This window comes from Dipodomys ordii, unplaced genomic scaffold, assembly GCF_000151885.1.
Source record: "Dipodomys ordii isolate 6190 unplaced genomic scaffold, Dord_2.0 Scaffold62, whole genome shotgun sequence".
NCBI classification, from domain to species: domain Eukaryota; kingdom Metazoa; phylum Chordata; class Mammalia; order Rodentia; family Heteromyidae; genus Dipodomys; species Dipodomys ordii.
Genome location: NW_012267278.1, coordinates 1,274,686 through 1,296,843, shown reverse-complemented (window position 1 = coordinate 1,296,843; position 22,158 = coordinate 1,274,686). Strand labels below are relative to the sequence as shown.

General features: G+C 39.8%; 1 protein-coding gene across 1 annotated transcript in view; it reads right to left on the bottom strand.

Annotated features, from left to right (window-relative positions):
* Positions 1-1,022: 1,022 nt before the first annotated feature.
* Ak9 (adenylate kinase 9) overlaps positions 1,023-22,158 on the bottom strand; it is an 87,508-nt gene continuing 66,372 nt past the window's right edge. The window contains exons 28-41 of the mRNA XM_013022366.1: positions 20,513-20,732; positions 17,991-18,056; positions 15,484-15,693; positions 14,646-14,864; positions 12,678-12,891; positions 11,181-11,382; positions 9,850-9,996; positions 9,547-9,767; positions 8,696-8,892; positions 7,072-7,241; positions 6,770-6,868; positions 4,160-4,262; positions 2,290-2,404; positions 1,023-1,271 (exon numbers count right to left, since the gene is read on the bottom strand). Of these exons, the coding sequence (XP_012877820.1) occupies positions 1,069-1,271; positions 2,290-2,404; positions 4,160-4,262; positions 6,770-6,868; positions 7,072-7,241; positions 8,696-8,892; positions 9,547-9,767; positions 9,850-9,996; positions 11,181-11,382; positions 12,678-12,891; positions 14,646-14,864; positions 15,484-15,693; positions 17,991-18,056; positions 20,513-20,732 (2,386 nt within the window). The 3' untranslated portion in view covers positions 1,023-1,068. The remainder of the gene's footprint in view (positions 1,272-2,289; positions 2,405-4,159; positions 4,263-6,769; positions 6,869-7,071; positions 7,242-8,695; positions 8,893-9,546; positions 9,768-9,849; positions 9,997-11,180; positions 11,383-12,677; positions 12,892-14,645; positions 14,865-15,483; positions 15,694-17,990; positions 18,057-20,512; positions 20,733-22,158) is intronic.

The window sequence follows — 22,158 nt, the reverse complement described above, 5'->3', positions numbered from 1 at the left end:
CTTGAATGTTTTACTAATTTTTATTAAAACTATCCCAAGCCACACATATACTTTTCATCCTGAATTGTTTCCAGATTTTTTTCATATTTGTAAGGGGACCAAGTGGAATTGGGGGAGTTCTGCCACATTCCAGGACTTGGCTGGCCCATTTGTTTTGTGTTGCCACAGGATTACAGTAAAACCTGCACAGATCCACAAGTGAGATGTATACTTTGGAGAGTAAACTAACAGATTAGTTCAAGCATCTTGAATGAAATGACACAAGGAAAGCTGGCTATCAGAAATAGTTTTAAGGGTAGTGATATTTTCAGATTTACTTATGTATGTTAAAAGAATGGAACTTGACATTGAATAGATTGATAATTTAACTTCAAAGAGTGTAGAGGAACTAATGGGACCAAAAAGTTCTTAGTCAGCCAGGCATTTGTGACAGATTAATGCCTGCAATCCTAGCTACTCCAGAAGCTAAGGTCTGAGGATTGTGGTTTGAAAACTCCAGATAGTTTCTATTTATAAAATAGTGTAGACAACATGCTTCTGTGAATACTTAGAAAAGGAAAGGACACAGCGAGTTAGTTACTGCAAAATCATTTATTTTGTTGGGAAATGTTATTTTGTTTTTAAAATTACAAACAATTCATAAAAAAAACTAACCAGTATTTCCATTTTGTTTATGTCAATGTTGATCTTATTTCTTGAAGCCTTCTAACAATCAGTAATTTTCTTTAACAGAGGCTGAGTATTCTACTGAAAATGTTAAAAGGGAAAATAAGTAGTAAATTTTTAAGCAAGTTATTTAAGTAGTCTAAATGCAATTCTAATTGCAATATCTATTTTGTTAAAGTATCAAAGTTCAGACAAAGAACAATACACATGAGTATTGTTTTAAAGTTTATCTTTACTGCACTTCCCTGGTTGGCAAACCTTTGCATCTATTTGAAGTCTGGCAACTAAGGAATCTGAGCCAGGAGGGAGGATGTACTTGATTGAAGGCCATGTTTCAAATCTGCCTCTCAATTTTGATCACTTGGATGTTCTTGAGCTTCACATTGTAGTAATATAAGCAAACTAGCTATTAACTGGGTCTATATTTCTTAGAGAGAGAAAGGTCTGTAACTTATGATCAAAGTCAATGGCTCGAAACTGAGGTTCCTTGTATTTTCTGGTCATCTTGGCGCCCAGGTATGTTATGAGTTCACATCTCTCCATAAACTGCTCCATCTTCTTCTTATACTTTCTTCTTATATATTCAGAACTTTTGGGATTAAATGCTGTAGCAAATTTCACCAAACTATGAATGGTTTCTTTTAGGTTAGTAAGTTATTAAATCAAAGAAAAAGAATGACTGTGTGATTGAACTGCCCAGCTATAGCAGATTTGACCATAAATTGCCCGTATTCATCTTTTTCCATAGCATAGAATATTGAGAGCTGACTTTATTTTTTATATTCCCTGGATCCATCCATCCATCCATCCATCCATCCATCCATTTTTGTGGAATTGGGGCTGCCATGTCCCCAGTCCTTAGTCTATACTTTTAAAACAGAAACTTAGAAAGGCACAGCTCATACATATAATCCCAGCTAGTGAGAGGTTGAGAAAGGAAGGAGCAGGTTAGTCTGGGCAAAAAGTTAAGGAGAACCTTAATCAAAGAACAAGCTGAGTATGTTGGTTCACACCTATAGTGTCAGCTACTTAGAAGGCAGAGGTAGGAGAATTATAATGAGGTTGGCCTAGAGCAAAAAGCTGGAGATCCTATCTGAAGAAGACCTGAAGTTAAAGTGTGGCTCATATGCAAAGCCCTAAGTTCATACCCCATTAGTGCCAAACAACAACACATTAGCAACTTGGTTTGGATATATATATATATATTTTTTTTTTTTTGCCAGTCATGGTGCCTGAACTCTGGGCCTGCGCGCTGTCCCTCAGCTCTTCAGCTCAAGGCTAGTGCTCTACCACTTGAGCCACAGCACCACTTCCAGCTTTTTCTGCTTATGTGGTGCTGAGGAATCGAACCCAGGGCCTCATGAATGCAAGGCAAGCACTCTGCCACTGAGCCACCTTCCCAGCCCCTGGTTTGGATATTTTTGAATCACTTGTATTTTGTGAGCATGAATATGCTTGCGCGCGCGTGCGCACGCATGGGCGCACACACACACACACACACACACACACACACACACATACACTCCAACCAAATCAGCAACCCATGTTAACAACCCAGTTTATCACATATACCACAACCAGTATGAAATCAGTTCTGAGCAACAGAGCATGAAAAATACATACCTTTGAGGTGAAATGCTATATAGAGTAGTGCCGATCTCCTTATACTTAAGAAAGGGAACTTTGGCTTCAGGCATCCTGCTGCATTCATTGCTTTAATTAGAGAAGTTGCGATACCCTGAAGATAGAGAATAATTTAAATCATATATATATATATCTGAGTTTGGTTTCTTCACCTCAAACAGAGTTGGGGATGTTGCTTAGAAAAATAGTTAGATGGCTATGTAGCCAGCAGGTCATAAACATAGGAGAAATGAAAGGCAAATTGGCTCAGTGTCCGCTGGATGATGGATAAACACTTGGGCTTCGTTATGTAACTCTTTTTTTATGTCTGACATTTCCATAACAAAACATCAAAAAAGATAAAAGGGGATGCTGGGCTTTGAGTTGTTTTGGCTCTTCTTGGTTTCCATTCTCAGGACTGGCCAGCCTGCCTCTAACTCTAAGGATCTTTGGCAACCTGAGTAGGAATCCACAGACTACTACAGACAAGTGCTCAGAGCAAGGAAGAAGGTAAGGAGCTGTCCTGACAAAATGTGGATTTATGAGAACACTCCCTTCTTGATGCACTCCACCTGGCATTTTGATATTAAACCAGACTGACAGCTAACTTTCTAGGAAAGCAGAAAAGGACAGGTGGTTAGAATTTGTGATAAAAGTATAAAATTATCCTTTAGGCATTTATTTTATAAAAATAAAAAAATTAAAATGGAATAAAAAAATAAAAATAAACAAAAATGGGAGTTGACAACTGATAAGCTTTAATTTTCCTTTTGGTATTACTGGAGTCTTAACTCAGGGCTTTGCACTTGCTACACACATGTTCTACCACTTGAGCCATAACTCCAGCCTTTTTTGCTCTAGTTTATGCTCCCAGTTGGTCTCACCTTTTTTTGTATAGACTGTCCTAGGACCTCTATTCTCTTACCGCAATCTTCTCACAGCTGGGACCATAGGCATGAACCTCCATGCCTGGCTTGTTTACTGAGTTGAAGTCTAACTTTTTGCCTGAGCTGGCTTTGAACCACCACCTTCTTCCTGATTTCTGCCTCCTAAGTAACTGTGATTTGACCTAAGGCTTACTATTTTTTTTAAAAAAGAAGTAGATTCAGATAAATGGGATGTGACTTGGGTAGATAGCTTATCTGTATGTGGGACAAGGGTTTTGTGACCCACCTGTTCTGGTTCTGTAGTTCAACTCTTAAGCAGTAAATGAACCTCTCCAAGACTGAGCTCCGTGCTTTAAATTATGAAAAAAATTTTCCCTCCCCCACAGTATAACCCCTGCTTTCACTGTATTTGATGTCGGTATAATTTGTGGAGGGGAAGGGGAAAAACAAATCGTTTAAATAGGGATACAGGTGGACCCATTGCAACAATGAGATGTACAAGTCATTATGTCGAAAACGAACGTTACAACTTTGGTGGGGGGTGAAGGGGGGAGGATGGGAAGGGATGGGAAGGGGAAACAAAGGAGGCTACAATGCTTGATAAGAAATGTACTCATTATCTTGCCCATGTAATTGTAACCCCTCTGTACAGTATTTTCACAATAAAAAATAAATTATGAAAAATTTTATAGACACTAAATTTTTTTTAAAAAGGAGCCAGATTACATATTCAAGCCAAATATAAGTAAGTTTGCAGCAATCTACTGTCTCTTTGCTTTAGTGCAGATATTTAGGAATTAGCTATGGAAATTGGAGCTTTTCACATTTTATTTTTTTAACAACTTCCCATAAACAAAGTAGGTGAAGAGTGGACATACAGCTTAAAATTCAGCCTTGAACTTCGCCACTATCAAAATAAAAACTACTTTAAAGATACAACATATTCTTATAATGTGTGTTACAGAAAATCATGCAAATTAAACCTGTTCCAGATATCCAGGCAAAGGAAGACTAGTAAGGGATATGGGTTCCTTTAATGGAGGAAGTTTCTGTGGAAGCTTCTGATCCCAGTAGTTCATTGGTGACCTAAGAACACAAAATTTATTAGCTGAATGCTCACATATATACTCATTCTGCATGCATAGGAATGGGAATATACATAGACAATATACAGACAATAAAGCTCACTACTTGTTTCTCATCATTGGAGAAAATTATATATGTGAGAAGGAAGACTGGAGCTCCTAGAAGTTCATAGCCACCCTTCCGCCAATCCCTACTTATCTATTATTGCTCTCTCTCTCTCTTTTTTCTCTGTCTCTGTCTCTCTGTCTCTCTCTCCCTCTCTCTCTTTTTCTCTGTGTGTATGTATGTGTGTACTAGGGCTTGAACTTGGGGGTCTGAGCACTGTCCCTTAGCTTTTTCAAGACTATCTCTTTACTACTTGAGCCACAACTCCACTTTTCTGGACTTTTACTGGTTAATTGGAGATAAGAGACTTGCAGACTTTCCCATCCCAGCTAGCTTCAGGCCTCAGTCCCGAGTAGATAGGATTATAGGTGTGAGCCACCAGCATGCAGTTTAATTGTTGTCTTATTTTTTATAGCAACTATACAGGACTTATTGGGGGGAGAGGGGATAGCTTTTTTAAAGCCAAGATCTCACTCTAGCGCAGGCTAGCTTCAAACTTGCTGTCCTCCTGCCTCAGTCTCTGCAAATGATGGGATTACTAGTATGCTCCACCGTACTGGTTAAATCTTTTTTTAAAAAAAATTTATTTATGTGATATGGAGGAATTGAACCCAGGGCCTCATGTATGTTAGGAAGCACTCCACCACTAAACCACAATCCCAGCCTCCTAAATCTTTCTTTATTCTCCTTGAAATTCAAACTCTCTGAGTATTGCTTTCTAGCTATAGGACCAGTGGATGGAACTGTGCTTGATCATACTTTGGGTCCCCATGGCACCCTCTCTCCAGTGGTTCTACCATAGCACTTTCTCTTTCTCTCTCCCTTGGATCTTCAGCATTTCCTACTTTGGATCCCTCTCATGCCTCTATATCTGAACATGCCCATATTTCCCCCTTAAACAAGAAGAATTCTACCTGTACTTCTTCCTCCTTGTATCTCTTCTAGCAACTAACAGCTCCCCCCTATGTGCAATTAAACTCAAAAAGCCTCAGTGGCAATACTAAGCCACTGTACAAGGTCTCTCTGCCAGTGACATTTGGTTGGTCCTTATGGTACTTTTGTAGTGAAATTGAATCAGTTATGAATGTTTAAAATCTAGGAAGATTAAAGAAACATTTAACCATGATAACTTCTTATAACCCCTGCTGGTGGGGTCCCTACCACTTCTGTTCTACATCCAAGATTTCCCCCCAGCTACTCTTCCTCCTGGCCCTATCTGTAATCTCTGGTGAAAGGAAAGCTCTTCATTTCCTGTCTGGCTTACTGCGCCACACCTGCCCCAGTGTGCTTAACTACTTTTGCTAAGACCACCTGCTAAGACCTTCATCTGGCAGGTGTCTTGGTCCTTGTCTGGCCTGACGGCTCAGAAGTCTGTAGGTCTGTTGTCCCTATCAAGAGTGTCTCCCCTCTGCTTCTACCTCCCCAGGGTTTCAGTCTCTCCCTAAACTCTCCTGTGGACAACAGGATTACTCTATCAGCTTGTAAATGGAATTCCTGCTCTTCATCCATTCTCATCACCCTTCTCAGCAAACTCGATTCTACCGCTGACCCAACTTAAAACCAGACAGTGTATTTGTCCTGCCTGTATGGTTAAGTCCAAGAGCAGTGTGGTGGTATTACTGGCCTTCCACACTCTAGCTCTGCTCACCCCCTTCAGTCTCACCTTTGTTTGTTCATCTTCTTCATATCACATTTAGCCAGGCTGAATTTCTTGCCGTTCCCTAATCCTCAGGGCTGCAGATCCCTCTGTTTGGAATCTGTTTGGAATCTGTCCCTCTTTCCTTCTTCTAAGCCCTCTAGTCCTCATTTGGACAATTCAGTCATGCCTCCCTGCTGCACTTTTCCAGAACTGGAGGCAGTTCCCCATCCTGGAAGCTCATCACATTCTCTTGTGGTCAGGTAAATCTATAGCACCCCCAAGCCCTGGGCTTTGGGACAAGCACTAGTCCTTCTTCACCATTGTATGTGTGTGTGTTTATGTATGTATATATGTATATATATATACATATATGTGCACATATAGCATATAGTATATATAATATACACACTACTATATATACAGTATATGTACTATATACTATATAGTATACTGTATATACCATATATAGTATACTGTATATACCATATATAGTATACTGTAAAGACTATGTATACATACTATATATAAATATACATATTATATGCATACTATATGCTACAGACTACATATATACTACATGTTATGTAGTATATATAGTATATGTAGCATATATACTATATATACCATATATGTAAGTATATATGCTCTCCCTCTCTATATATCCTTATATATATATATCACTCTCCTCCCCTTCCTAAGTTCCCAGCATGGTACATGGAATATAGAGAATACTTTATAGACATCTGGGATCTCATAATCTCACCTCAAAAATTTCTGAAGTTTTTCTTCACTCTCACAAATGTATATATGCTCTCGATATTCTACGGCATACTCATTATTACCAGGTACTAGGGCTTCATATCTGAATGGCCAAAAACAAAACACCCTATTGGAATTAACATTTAGAAACAGGTAAGCAAAATGTCAACAAGGTTTTGTTTTCCTGCCTATGCAGCTCAAGGAAGAAACATTTCCCCAGGTAATGAGCACATTAGGCTTGTGGCATGAGGCACTCCTTCCAAGCGGGGTTATCACTCTGCACTTAGGTGAGGGGCAAGGACTTGCCTTTGTTGTCCATCCTTATAGGTCACTGGACAGTAGCCCTGGAGTTCTGCACACTTTGGGAACCGACTCTTCAGCTCCGATACTGTCAGTCTTTTGGGGATCATGTCATCAGACAGGAGTGGGTGAGGTGCTAGAGGAGGCACATATAATTCTGGGTTCTCCAAAAATTTCTGTGAAAAAAGAGCCACAAGAACAAGACCATTGAAAACAGCTAATCAGAATTTCACAGGAGTTCTCCTGGTTCTTTTTAGGAGCAGTGTTCTGACTTTCAAATTATCTGAGAATTGCCCTCCATATTGCAGTAACATTCTCTAATAGGCAATTTCTTGTTTCACCCATTCATTCATTCAAAACTGATTTGCTGAGCTTCTACTGTGTGACAGGCACTGGAAAGTGCACAGTTATCTGCTGCCCATCTTCTTGACTGCTGTATCATCAACTGGTTGCATTAACTCACTGAATGACAGGTGAGTTAACTTCTCCAGCATCATTAGTTACCATTTTATATAGAGGAGGGAGTGGAGCAGATACATTATCTTTAAGGTCACTGCTAGTTTTTGTTGGTGTGTGTGTGTGTGTGTGTGTGTAATAGATTTTCTGACCAGGCTGGCTTCAAACCTTGATCCTCAGATCCTCAGATCTCTTGAGTGGCTAAGATTACAGTTGTGAGTCATTACTGCCTGGCCCTTCTTTCTAGTTTTAAGTTTCTGTGATTACTAATAAGTAAGAAGGAAAACATAAATAGACCCTTTAATAAAGAAATGAAAAAAATTCTAATTCTTTGGAAGAAAGTAAAATGCTGAGGCATCTGTAATCATTTTTTTACTACTGCCTATTGTATATTATCCAATTATGGACATCACAACATCAGAGTAAAACTTTATTTGTAGTTTATTAAACTGGACTACCATTAGCTTTCTATATCTGTGGGATAAACAGTTGTCCCTCCGTATCAGTGGGTTTTGTATCTTTGGATTTAAGCAAATAGAATAAAAATATTTAGAAAACAAAACTGGTCTTGAACTGAACATATATAGATGTTTCCTTTCCTTTCCCCTAAGTAATACAGTATAACAGTGCTTAAATATATTTACATTGTATCAGTCATAAGTAATCTAGAGAAGATTTAAAATATATGGTAGGATATACACAGGTCATATACAAACAGGACTTCATTTTACATAAGATGGGGAATCCTGGAACCAATCTTCCACAGATATTAAGGCACAAGTATATAAAGTATCTAGGAAATTTTAGTAATAGAAAAAAATTAAGGCACGGGAAACAGATTGGCTCTCACTTTCTTTCTGTAGCCTGAATTCGGAGCGGAATCCCTGCAGGATGCCTCCTGTATGCTGAGCCCTTTAGGCTCAGCACCCTCTTTGTGTGAGACTCTTCCAAAGGTTCATCACTAACCAGGCACTTCTGCTATGTTTCAATATGTGCTCTGAGATGCAGTCTCAGGACTGTTTCTGAGTTTTTCACTGACCAGAGTCAGATTGCAGTAATGGGGCTCCTGGGAATTGCTGGGTGTTCCCAGGTATGACAACCTTTGGTATCTGATGACTTTCAAGCAAAATAAGGTGTTTTCTTAGTAAATATTTGGAGTTAGAAGAAAGCTTACATTTAGTTTTTCCTTAGAACTCATTTTATAGTAGTGCCCCCTGAATTCTGCAGCAAATTCCAAGGAGTCAGTTCCAGAGCAGTCAATTAACTCATTGGATTCTCCCAGGCTGACAGGGCAGTACTGTCCAAATTCTCCCAGGCGAGAAACCAGCTCTTGAGGTGTGATACATAACTTGTCGATGCAAGCAGCTTTTCCTATTATTGACATGTAATTATTATATATGTGGAGATTATTTATTCCTATTATTAACATATAATTATTATAACAATTATTAACATATAACTACTAACATAATTATCTGTCTGTCTGTTTTCTATCTATGGAGATAAGAGTCTTATAAACTTTCCTGCCTAAGCTGGCTTTAAACCATTTAAACCTCAAATCTCAGTCTCCTGAATAGCTAGGATTACAGGAAAGATCCCAATTTTTTTTTTTTGTCAGTCTTGGGGCCTGAACTCTGGGCCTGGACGCTGTCCCTCAGCTCTTCAGCTCAAGGCTAGCACTCTACCATTTGAGCCACAGTGCCACTTCTGGCTTTTTCTGCTTATGTGGTACTGAGGAATCGAACCCAGGGCCTCAGGCTTGCAGAGCAAGCATTCTACTGCTGAGTCACCTTCCCAGCCGAAGATCCCACTTTTTAACACTATTGCATGGAGTTTAGGTTTCAGCATATGAGCTGTAGAGGGTACACAAACATTTAGGTCACAGCACCATGATAATTGGGATAATTGGTTAGTATTATTTAAAATATTAATAAAGATAATCAAGACATTCAAATTTAATGAATTGTGGTAATATGGGCCAGATAAAGTCACATTTTATTTTACTTTTTTCAAATATTTCCTTACCTTCTTTTATTCTTTCCATGTATGTCTGCATGTATGTATTCACCGTCTGAATGTTCTTAAGGACTTCATTCCATACCCACCACTTATTGTGAAATCCATCAATCACATACCAGTTCTGATGCTGTTCTTGGTAATATTTCCTAATATCAATGATATTTTTTTTGTACTTTGCATTCTTGATAGCTATAATCTGTGCACTATTGTGCAATGGGTAAGGTAAGCTAGTAGAGAAACAGAAGAATAAGAAAGGCTGTTAACACATGAAGCTCAGCCTTTTGTCATTGTTTTAATCATGCATATTACCTTTGCTCACTCCTTTTATCCAAGATCAATCGTTTGAAAATCTCCTTGGAAGGCACATCCATTTCAAAGATGATCATGGGAATGATTGACCTGTCTTCTAAGAGCTTCATTTGATATGCAGTTACAGGGTACCCATCAATGACAACACTAACAAAAAGAAACATACAAATTAAAATTCCAGATTTCTTTTCTCTCATTGTCTTCCATCTTCCAGAGCAGTCCATCTTTTTTTTCCAGGTCAGTCATGGGACTTGAGCTCAGGGCCTGGTCACTGTCCCTGAGCTTTTTTGCCCAAGACAAGTGCTCTACCACTTGAGCCACAGTTGCACTTTTTGGCGATTAATTGGAGATAAGAGTCTTATGGACTTTCCTTCCCAGGCTGCCTTCAAACTGCATTTCCCAGATCCCAGCCTCTTGAGTTGCTAGGCTTCCAGGCATGAGTCACCAGTGCCTGGCTATCATAATCTTAATTAAACCAGGGGATTCTAGGCCATTTATTTAGGCTTGAGGGCTCAGTGTGAGGCTTCCCTGGGGAAAGCTTTCCCTACTGCTTTTGGCGAGTGGCTCTGCTGGAGGAGCAAAGGCCGTGGAGGGTTAAATGAAGAAAGCCTGAGCACTTAGCTCTGTTATCCAAATGTAGCAAAAAGAGAAGGACAGTGCTCCCTGGGTAGAAATCTGGGCCAGAGTGAGAGCAGCCAGCCGGGCAAGTGAGGGCTGTTTTTCCAACCTCCTAAGGGGCAGTGAGGAGTGCTCCTGGGAATGGAACTGCTGTGCCCTCCTCTGTGGCCTAGGAATTTTCATTCCACTCAGGGTTGCTGCAAGGAGTGATGTTGCCCATTGGCTTATCTGACATGTGAATTTTCAAGCCAACTTTTTCCTTGACAGAAAAGTAAAACAATCGGGCACCAGTGGCTCACTCCTGTAATCCTAGCTACCCAGGAGGCTGAGGTCTGAGGATCTCAGTTCAAAGCTTGCCTGGGCAGGAAAGTCTGTAAGACTCTTATCTCCAATTAACAACCAGAAGTGGCTCAAGTGGTAGGGCACTTGCCTTAAGCTAAAGAGCTGAGGGACAGCGCCCAGGCCCAGAGTTCAAGTCCCACAACTGACAAAGGAAAAAAAAAAAACATTTGCTCAGAATTTAAGAATTAGAATGAAGCTTTTAATTGTTTTTTCTTTTAATCCAGAACTAAGTACCAGACTCAGAGCCTTGCACTTGCCAGGCAAGTGCTCTTCCACTGAGTGAAATCCCTAAACCTGAATAAATCCTTTAGAAGAACAACTTCTTGACTGGTGTGCCTCCCTCTTCCCCCTCCTTCACCCCTTTCACTTACCCCGCAGTGTTACATACGCTTTCCATCATGGAAATGTCTAAGGCTTCAATAGCCAGTTCATCGGGGGCTGTCATTCCTTTATGAAGATGCCAATTTAACATAAGTGCCAGCTCTGTTTGGGGGAAATTGTTTAATATGCCACGCATAGCTTCTCCAATTGACAAACGCTTTAAGCCATACTCACTTACAAGTCTTTTGGCAACTGAAAAACATAAAACAACTTTTTCATTTCACATATTCATCTGTTACTTCTAGCCTCTGGTTGGTGCCATCAATAGCAAGGCTCTCTCAAAACTTCTAGAATGGAATAGAGGGCCTAGGAATCAAGATGAAAGAAAGAGGGGTAGGGAGAGTTGACATGCTTCAAGCATGATAGATATGTATGGAAGTGTCACAGCGAAAGCCATAATTTATACAAATAATGTATGTTAATAATTACAATAAAATGGATCTGTATTCTTTATTCCTTTTTGATGGTAAAGACTATATCCCTTAGTAAAAAAAAAGAAAATAAAGAATGAACTAGGAATCTGTGTTTTCTCCTGCTATGGAAACTAATATTAATAATAATAATAATAAGAAGAAGAAGAAGAAGAATTACCTTTTGCTTTAATTCTTTGAAAGTTTGATGTAAGTTTTCTCTAAAACTACCTGATCCTGGGACATTTTGGAGTTGGGTTTGTTTCTGACTGTTTTCTTTCTATGCTACAGTTCTGGTCTGGATTGATGCTCAGAAGCTCCTGTGTTGAGGGCCTAGTCCCAGTTCTTGGTGCTACTGCAAGGTGTAGAGCCTTTAAGAGCAGGGGCCAGTGGGAGGTTTCACATCACTAGGCCATGCTTTTGAAGGGGATTGTGGAATCTGGTCTCTCTCTCTCTCTCTCTTTCCTTTTCTTTCTTTCTCTATCTTTTTGTGTGTGTCTCAGTCATAAAGTGAAGAGCTGTCTTCCACCATGAGTTCCTTGACATGATTTGCTGCCAAGCCACATGTCCAAGGGCAATTAGACCAGCTGACCCATGGACTGATACCCCTCTGAAACTGAGCCAAAATAAATCTGTCAGTCTGTCTGTCTCTCTTTGCCAGTCCTGGAGCTTGAACTCAGGCCTGGGTTCTGTCCCTGAGCTTCTTTTGCTCAAGGCTAGCATTCTATTACTTGAGCTACAGCTCTACTTCTGACTTTTTGGATAGTTTATTGAAGATAAACATCTCATGGACTTTATTGGCCAGGCTGGCTTCAAACTACAGTCTTCAGATCTCAGCCTCCTGGGTAGCTAGGATTACAGGTGCCTAGCCATCTCTAGTTTCTACAAGTTCATTATCTCAGATACTTCATTATAGTAATGGAAAGATCACTAACAAGCTTTTCATCAAGTTGTTGGCCTATCTAACGATGACTGCTTTTCCATCTCAGTTTTGCTAGTCGATTTTCTGGCGAAGCGGTGCTGGGTTTCAGGAGATAGTATCATGTTCAAGAAAGACAGAGACAAAAACATGCTCACCTGTGGTTTTCCCAGATTTTGGTGGCCCCACAATCATAATCCTAACAGGCACAGTGGCCTTTGGTTTAGGTTGCCGGATATATTTGATTGGATTCTTCATAAATTTTTCTTTAGTTGCCTTACTAGATAAAAAATAAATATACTGCCGATGGATTACAGGGTAACTTGGATTCAGTGCATTTCCTACTGGTTTGAGTGTATCTCCTTCACTTAGCTGCAATACAATTGAATTGGTAAGTTGCTTTCAATTTATACACCATTTCTTTCCGATAGATTTGAAAGATATTGTAAAATAAGAAACAAACCCTTTCTTACATAATAAAGGAAACTATAAATATTAATGTGTAAAAAGTATGAATTACTTCATATACAGATGCAATCAGGGTAACATTTCCTAACTGGCTTCTGGCTATAACAAATACAGTTCTGCACCCTTTAGCATAGCTTTAGATTTTGATTAGTGAATGCTGCATCCAGGGACTGTAAGACACTTGTATATATTTATAGGCTTATCTGTCCTCATACATAGATCCATTCCTAAAGTGCTGTTATAGATTGACTTTATTTTTCCCCTACAATATTTAGCTCAGAGCCCTAATTTCCCAATTGGCTGTTATTTGGAGATAAGGCTTTAAAATTATTTTATTTTAGAATAGCATATATGAACAATATTGTGATAATTTCATACATGCATACAGTGTATGTTGAACATGTTCACCCTTCTATTATATTCACATTCCTCCCTTCAGCTCCCCTTTCCAAATAGAGTTTGGTGAGTTTCAGTACACTGTCTTCATATATACTTCAATCTTCTTCGTCACCCTGTTACTGTCCTTTTCCTCTCCTTCTTTCTAGTGTCCCCACCTCCAGTCTCCCTTTTCACATTCATGCTTTTAAGGAGATAATTAAAGCTAAAAGAGGACAAAGATAAGGCTCTAGCCTAGTAGGACTAGTGTCCTCATAAGAAGAGGACGAGCTGGCTGTTGGTGGCTCACACCTGTAATCCCAGCTACTCAGGAGGCTAAGATCTGAGGATCGTGGTTCAAAGCCAGCCCTGGTAGGAAGGTGTGTGAGACTCATTTCCAATTAACTACCAAAAAGCCAGAAATGGTGTCCCAAAGTGACTGAGCATTAGCTTTGAGCACAAAAGCTCAGAGACAGTGCCCAGGCCCTGAGTTCACACCAGGATTGGTATCTCCCTCCTACCCCCCCCCCCAAAAAAAAAGAGTTGTTCCTGTAAGAACACTTTAAGAAGGGAGCTCACTGCAAGCCCAGGACAGCGGCCTAGAGGAACCTTAATCTGAATCTCCAGCCTCCAGAACCATGAGAAAATAAATCTCCATAGGTTAAATACTACTGGCTGTGGTATTTTGTTATGACATCCTGAGCAGATGACTACAGGTGGGTTCCTGTAGTCGAGTGGTTCAGTAGATTCTCTTCCACATTTTTGTATAAATGAATTCCCTCTCATAACACCACTGGCAGCAGTCATGAAAGGGAAAAATACCCACCAAAAGTAGCCTAAGGTAGGGGTGTACAATGGAATGGGCAAAGTTATCTCACGTCTTTGAATTGGTGCTGATTCCCTTTTTACCACATCAGATAGATAGAAAAGCATTAGCCATCCGGACTTAACAGAGTAGGGATGAAATATGATGGTATTTATTGTCCTCAAGAACTACACCAAAACAGTCGACAAGAGGTCAGTAGTACCGTGAATATCATGGTTCTTAAGCTGGGATGAAATCATGGCTAGGGGTAAATGCTATGGATATGAAGAAATTCAAATGCTGTGTGTGTATGTGTGGGGATCTGCATCAAGTTACATCGTAGCAACAGCAAAGATGAAATTGAATTATTCTATTTCAAATCCTCAAGTATTTTCATAGCTAGTTTAAGATGTTAACAAAAAATTTTAACAAGAGATGAGGAAAGGACCTGGCTTTCAAATGCATTTGCTGAAATTACCTTTACAGGATCCCAGTAGCCAAAGGAACTTATGTACTTGTAGGTGTAGGTGAGCATCTTCTCAGCAAGCTGTCCTGTTATCGGATAACACTTCTCAAAAATGCTCATACGGTTCTCCACCAGTGGCTTCAGCCTCATGTTTAATATATATTGTACAATGTGGATTTTCCGAGCTCCATTAACAGTAATGATTGGTACCAAGACCTTCTCAAATTCATCCTGATGGAAAGAAACCATAAAACCTAATGTATTTAGTGGCAAAACACTCATGTCATTCAATCACAGCACAGGCACTGTTGGTGTTTACTTCAGCATAGAAAACAACTCATTTTCAGTCTGCAAGTGGCTGTGTTTTGACAGCTCAACTGATTTTGGCCCTGTGGGGGGGCCTCCGTGCTTCTCTTGGTTTACAAGCTTGTTTTCATAATTGTTAAGTGGTACTGACAAAGAAAAGGAAGGTCTGAAATAAGCACTTTGTTTGAGATGTGACAAGGAAATAAGGCATTAAATCAAATTTGTATGTGTGTGTTTTAGGTGTTACTCTGTGTGTGTGTGTGTGTGTGTGTGTGTGTGTGTGTGTTTGTGCACACATGCACATTCTAGGGTTTGAACTCCTGGCTTTTGGCTCAAGGCTGGCACTCTACCACTTGAGCTGCATCTAACTTCTTTTTGTGTTAATCAGAAATAACAGTCTCATGAATTTGTCTGCCTGGGCTTGCTTCTAACTGTGATACTGAGATTCCTGAGAAGTTAGGATTACATGTGTGAGAAACCACTGATGCTCAGCCTCAAATGTGAATGTTTTGAATTATTTAAAAAAATGAGGAAAAACCATAACTTGGATCATTTGCAGACTGTTCATTTCTGTTTCAAATTTTTCTCCCAGTTCACTTTTCAGGCGCTCAATAGCATCGGCTTCTTGTTCTTCATCTTCCTCACTCATCTCTTCCTCATCTTTTGGAAACTCCTCTTCAAGGGTGTTTTCAATATCCTCATCATCTTCTTCAAGATCTTCCTCACTAATGTCCTCTTCTTCTCTCAGGCCAGCCTAAAGAAGGAGATACTTACTCCTTTTTACACTACATACAAAATATGTGCCAAATGACACAGCTAACAAATCATCATGATAATAAATGGTATTTATATCTAGAATTATCATAGTGTTACACATTTCTGGTGGTCTTCAGGAACATTTAATGTAGTTCAAAGAGTAAAAAGTTGTATTAACAACTGCATTTTAAATATAAAGCGGTCATTTTGTTTTCTACTATTTGCCATAAACCAACATATTTTATTTTTTCCCATATTACTATATAATTTCATTATTTTTAATCACTGTATAGTAAGTATTTCATAATATCTGTTGATTTAATCATCTCTCTATTTTCTTATTTTTATTTTTTTGCCAGTCGTGGGGCCTGAACTCTGGGCCTGAGGGCTGTCCTTCAGCTCTTCAGCTCAAGGCTAGTGCTCTACCACTTGAGCCACAGTGCCAATTCCAGATTTTTCTGCTTATATGGTGCTAAGGAATTGAACAAGGGCCTCATGCATGCAAGGCAAGCACTCTACCACTGAGCCACATTCCCAGCCCTCAGTCCTCTTTTTATTTTTATGTTTTGCTAGTACTCGGGGCCTCATGCTTGTTTGACTGGTGCTCTACCACTTAAGCCATGCCTTTAGTCCAATATTTTAATTGTCAATTTTATAATCCAGTGCCTCTAATTTTAAATACTATCCCTAATTATCAATATAGGAGCTAGTTCTTCAGATGGTCTTATTCTTCCCATCATACCAGAAGAATAAACAATAATACCAGAAATGAAGATGTCTGGATAGATATAAGTATTTCTTTTTCTTTTGTTGGTTGTGGGGCTTGAACTCAGGGCCTGGGCACTGTCCCTGAGCTCTTTTGTTCAAGGCTAATGCTCTACCACTTCGAGCCACAGTGCCACTTCTAGTTTTTGAGTGGTTAATTGGAGATTAGTGTCTCACAGGGACTTTTTTCTACTGGGCTGGCTTTGAACCTCAGTCCCCAGATCTCAGTCTCCTGAGTAGCTAGAATTACAGGCATGAGCTACCAGCAAGTTTTTCTTTTAAGTTCAAGTCATATGAGTAGCTGAAGCAGCATCAAACCGCTGTAATTCCAGAACTGGGGAGGTTGAGGCAGGAGAATCATATGTTTCAGTTTAGCCTGTGTTACGTGGCAAGTTCCCAACTTCAGTTGGATTGTGTAGTAAGACCTTGTCCTCATAAAATCAGAAAACATACTGGAGCCTGGTTCTTGACTGTAATCTGAACTACTTAAGAGGTTGAGATCTGATAGTTGTAGTTTAAAGCTCCGCCAGGCAGAAAAGTCTAAAAGATTCTTCAGTTAACAAGCAAAAAGCTGGAAGTGGAGGAGAGACAGAGTACTGGCTTTCAGAAAAAAAAAAAAAAAACAAGACGCTCAAGACCCTGAGTTCAAGCCACAGCAAAAGAAAAAAGAAAAGAAAAAATCAGTTTTAGCTGTGCTCCAGTAGCTCACAGCTGTTATTTTAGCTACTCAGGAGGCTGAGCTCTGAGTGTCTTTGTTCAAAGCCAGCCTGGGCAGGAAAGTCCATGTGACTCTCCAATTAACCACTACAACGCAAGAAGTAGAGCTGTGGTTCAAGTGGGAGAGGATTAACCAGGAACAAAAACGCTCAGGGACAGCCCCCAGGCCCTGAGTTCAGGCCCCAGACTTGGCACTAGGCTGGGGAAAACAAAAAGCATTTTGGGGCTGGGAAGGTGGCTCATTGGTAAAGCGCATGCCTTGCATGCATGAGGCCCTGGGTTCGATTCCTCAGCACCACATAAGCAAAAAGAATAAAAGCCGGAAGTGGCGCTGTGGCTCAAATGGTAGAGCGCTAGCCTTGAGCTGAAGAGCTGAGGGACAGCGCCCAGGCCCAGAGTTTAGGGCCCCTTGTTTGCAAAAAAAAAAAAAAAAAAAGCATTTTGTTTACTTCTGAGATAACCTCAGAGTTGAGAAATCCACAGAGGCACGGTCAAAGGTGAGAAAGGAGTCCTTATTAGCTGGCCAGTGACTTCCCTGTCCTGGAATATGGTGTCTCAGAACTAAGAACAGCCATGATTTCCAATGGGGCAGGGTTTATAAAGGCAAAAACCACCCCCAGGTGGCAGTTTCACAAGCAAGCAAGCTAATTTTCTGCAGTTGCTGAACATCAAAGGTCCTGGAACTATTTGAGCCATTAGGGGCAAGGTGCTCCGCAGCTACTGGACATTAAAGATGGTCAGGACCAGATAGGTGCAGTTTTGGGACTGGGGGTGGAGATTACCAAGAAATGGAAAACTGGGTTCTTCTCCTACCTCCAGTTTCCTTCTTTTCTCTCTCTCTGAAATAAGCTCGGCCCTTCTTTTGGCTATCATATCATCCTGTTAAAGAAAAATGTACGATTTTTAATAGAAAATGATAAAATTACCTTTTGTATATTAATATGTACCTTTATCCCCGAAGTGAAGATAACATTTGTGTGAATATTTGGGGAATTGTGGATAGTATGTGATAACAGCAATTATGTTACTTGTATCTTTGTCTTTCTGGGCCACTGATTAGTTATCTCTCTCCACAGGGTTAAATGGCACTTAGTACACTCACTCTTCTCACACATTTTAGAGTTCTTTCTCAAAATTTAATATACACTTGTTTTGCCTAATAACTAGATTTTTTAATGTTTATTTTATTCTTGCCAGTCCTGGGGCTTGAACTCTGGGCCTAGGCACTGTCCCTGAGCTTCTTTTGCTCAAGGCTAGTGCTCTACCACTTAAGCCAAGTGCCACTTCCAGCTTTTTCTGAGTAGTTTGTTGGAGATAGGATTTTCATGGACTTTCCTGCAGGGGCTGGTTTCCAACTGTGATCCTCAGATCTCAGCTTCCTGCATAGCTAGGATTATAGGTGTAAGCCACTGGTGCCCAGCTTAACACTCAATTTTATATATGGGAAGATAATTTATTGAAAATGTTTGGAAACCTTTTACTGTTAACATATGATCACCAATCGGAGAAAGGAATGGTGAGTAAATACAGTCATAAGACTCAATATACATATATACATGGAATAAGTGGATGAGTGGAGTTGGGATAGATTTGTGAGAAGACAGATATTTGGGACAGATGGGGGAGAATTATGGAAGAAATGATATTGATCAACATAGGTTGGCTTGTTGAGAGAACCCTTTTGTATAACTACTTATAGATAATTAAAAAAGAAATTTGTTTTAGATGGAAAAACTTTACATTTGTGCACATAAACCATATGTACTTTAGAGACAGTCATAAGTATCGTGAACAACACAGTCTTCCTGTTTTTCTATCAGCTTCTAGATCTAAGGCAGTGGGTCCTTTGACATGTTGCAAGGGTTATGTGAAAACACAGTTCCCTTCAGGGTTTGGGCTGGTTCCTGGGGACTCTCCAAATTAGTCTCTTTGAACACTTCATACTTAGTACATAATATTTTGAGTTCTTCTGCTCCTTTCACTCAATGAAGCAGTCAGTGATTTTCAGTTATGGTGTCTGCCAGATGTCAATCCTGTCCTGAGCACTGCAATACATCTTCTTTCTTGTTTGTGACCAAAATACATCAGCAAGTCAGACAGTATTTCCTATTCTTAAGGTAAGTTAACAAATTCAGAGGGTTGAATTCACAATGCCACATTCCATGTATGGGGATGATTTGAGCTACTACCAGCTCAGGGAATGGACAGTCGGGTGGTATGGTGGCTGAAGAACAACTAAGATTTGTTCTTGCTGGGAAATAGTCAGAGAGAGGCTTTGGAACAAGAATAGGTATGGGTTTTGAATGTTACCAAGTAAAGTGTGAGGAAAATTAGTCTGGAAGTAGCTGTAAGGATGGCCTGAAGAATCCAGGGATGAAACAAGAAGGACAAGAAGAAGATCACTATTATAGGATTGCTACTCAGCACCCAGGGGCCTCTGTGCCAGAGTGCAGTTAGGAAGGTGAAAAGAAGGGATAGATACAGCAGGCTAGGAAAAAGCTCCACAGATCTGTTTTCCTGCTGTGGGCTCCTAAAGTTCTCTGAGTATATGCTGTCTAGGCTGCCCCTTCCCCTGGATGCTGCCTCAGTTAGAAACCTGGCCTTACCCCATTGTCTTTGACTTGGAAACTCATTAACATATTGATTTAAGAAGCCTCAAATAATTCTCTATGTGCAGGTGTGAGTGAGTGCATGCCATCTGGTCCTGGGGATTGAACTCGGGCCTGGCTATTGTCCTTTAGCGCTTTTGCTCATGGCTGGAACTCTATCACTTGAGCCACAGCACCATGTTAGCTATTTAGTGGTTAACTGGGGATAAGAGTCCCATGGCTTTTCCTGCCTGGGCTGACTTGGAACCTCAAGCATCAAATCTCAGTCCCCTGAGTAGTTAGGGATACAGGCATGAGCTACCATTGCTTAGCCTATTCTTAATTCTTTTGATAAAGATGCTTACTACTTAATGCAACATGTTTTCAGAATGCTTACTGTGTTATTAAAATCAGAAAACTAGCCGGGTGCCCGTGGCTCATGCCTATACTCCTATAATCCTAGCTACTCAAGAGGCTGAGAACTGAGGATCAAAGTTCAAAGTTAGCCCAGGTGGGAAAGTTCGACTCTTATCTCCAATAAACCACTCAGAAAGTAGCAAGTGGCTCAAGTGGTAGAGCTCTATCCTTGAGCCGAAAAGCTGAGGGACAGTGCCCATGCCCAGAATTCAAGACCCTTGACTGACAAAAAAAAAAAAAAAAAGAAAGAAAGAAAAGAAAACTATCTTCTTGTGACTTAAAAAAAATCCTAAACAGATTCATTCCTGTTCTTTTGTACTGGATACCTACCCTGATTTTTGTCTTCATGTCTTTGATGAGTTTTCTCCTGCCTATTTTCTTCTGTTGTTTTGCTTTCCATTTTGCAATTTGGAAGGGAAGCAGTCGATCAGAAATATCTTGATCTTCAACATGTATCAAAACAGCAACATCTGGGAAAAATCCACGCTCCTCTAGATACAAGACTTCATCAAGATACCGTGGGAAGCCATCTAGTACAAAACCCGTGGAACTAGGTAGAAATTTATTTAGTATTTTAAGCAAATAAATAATATCTTAAGTACATAAATATTTATCTTTATTATATACTGTTACATGTTTATATTATCTTGATAAATCCCAAGTGTATAGCAAACCTGTAATGAATATTTTAATTTACTGTAGTATCTTTAATATTAAAATATTTAATATTTCTAGTTGCATACATATTTCTTCTCTAAAATGCATAAAATTGGAGTAAAATATAACATAATAAAAATACTTTGTGCTTATACTTATAAAAGTGTAGTCAATCAGTTTTTTGGGGGTGTAGGTACTGGGACCTGAATTCAGGGCCTCCCACTCTTGGCTTTTTTACTCAAGACTAGCACTCTACTACCAGAGCCACAGCTTCACTTCTAGCTTTTGGCTCATTAATTGGAGACAGGAGTCACTTGGATTTGTCTGTCCAGGCTTTCTTCAAACACTTCCCCTCAGGTATCAGCCTCCTAAGTAGCTAGCATTACAGGTTTTTGTTTTGTTTTATACTGTGCATTTAGTAAGTTTTCTTCTTAATGTGACAGCACTTCTGTAACATCTGTTTTTCAGCCTCCAAAGATGTTAATTCTAAAATGTTTACTTCCCTTTCTTGACTAGGCAACGTTCCATATACCGGCTATAATGTGTGTGTTGTCTTCTTCAGATATGCTTTTAGTCTGTCGGCTCTTCTAGAATGAAAGTTTTCATTCCTAGTGTCCCAGCTGCCACTTCTTTGCCACTATCCAGGACATCCAAGTCTTCACTTCAGCACCCAAACTTGCTTACAGTACATTTTGAAAGCACAGCTTGGTTTCTTTATTTGCATACCCTCCAGGAATGATGTATTGTGCTGTTAAAAATGGCACTCATGTTTACCTTTCCCAACTTCTCTTCCTTAGACTCAGTAGTTTTTAGGAGCCATACCCTCCCACTTCTCAAACTTACCCGTAAGTGCTGACAAGTCTGCATTCACATGCCCATTCCTGCCAGTACACTCCACTGTAGTCCTGGGCATATTTCTCCACGACTGATGTAACAGGCTGGTGCCAGGGTTTAAACTCAGGGCCTCAGCTGTTCTGCTGAGTCATCCCTCCAGTCTGACATTTTGTGGCTTAATTGGAGATGAGAGTCTCAAGGACTTTTTTTTGCCTGTATTGGCTTGTATAGTTAGAATGATAGGCATGAACCACTGGCACATACCAAAATGTACTAATTTTTTCCCCTGATCATAAAAACAACAAATCTCTGTAAATAAGTTGGAACTGAGGGGAGGGGAAACAACAAAAAGGGCAAATATCTCAGAGATTACTTTCATTTTATTTCCTTCTGTTTGGCTTTTAATGTGTCAGTTTCTCTATAATAGTATTAATATTTCTGCACCTGCTTTTAAAATTAACATGTGGGGCTGGGAAGGTGGCTCA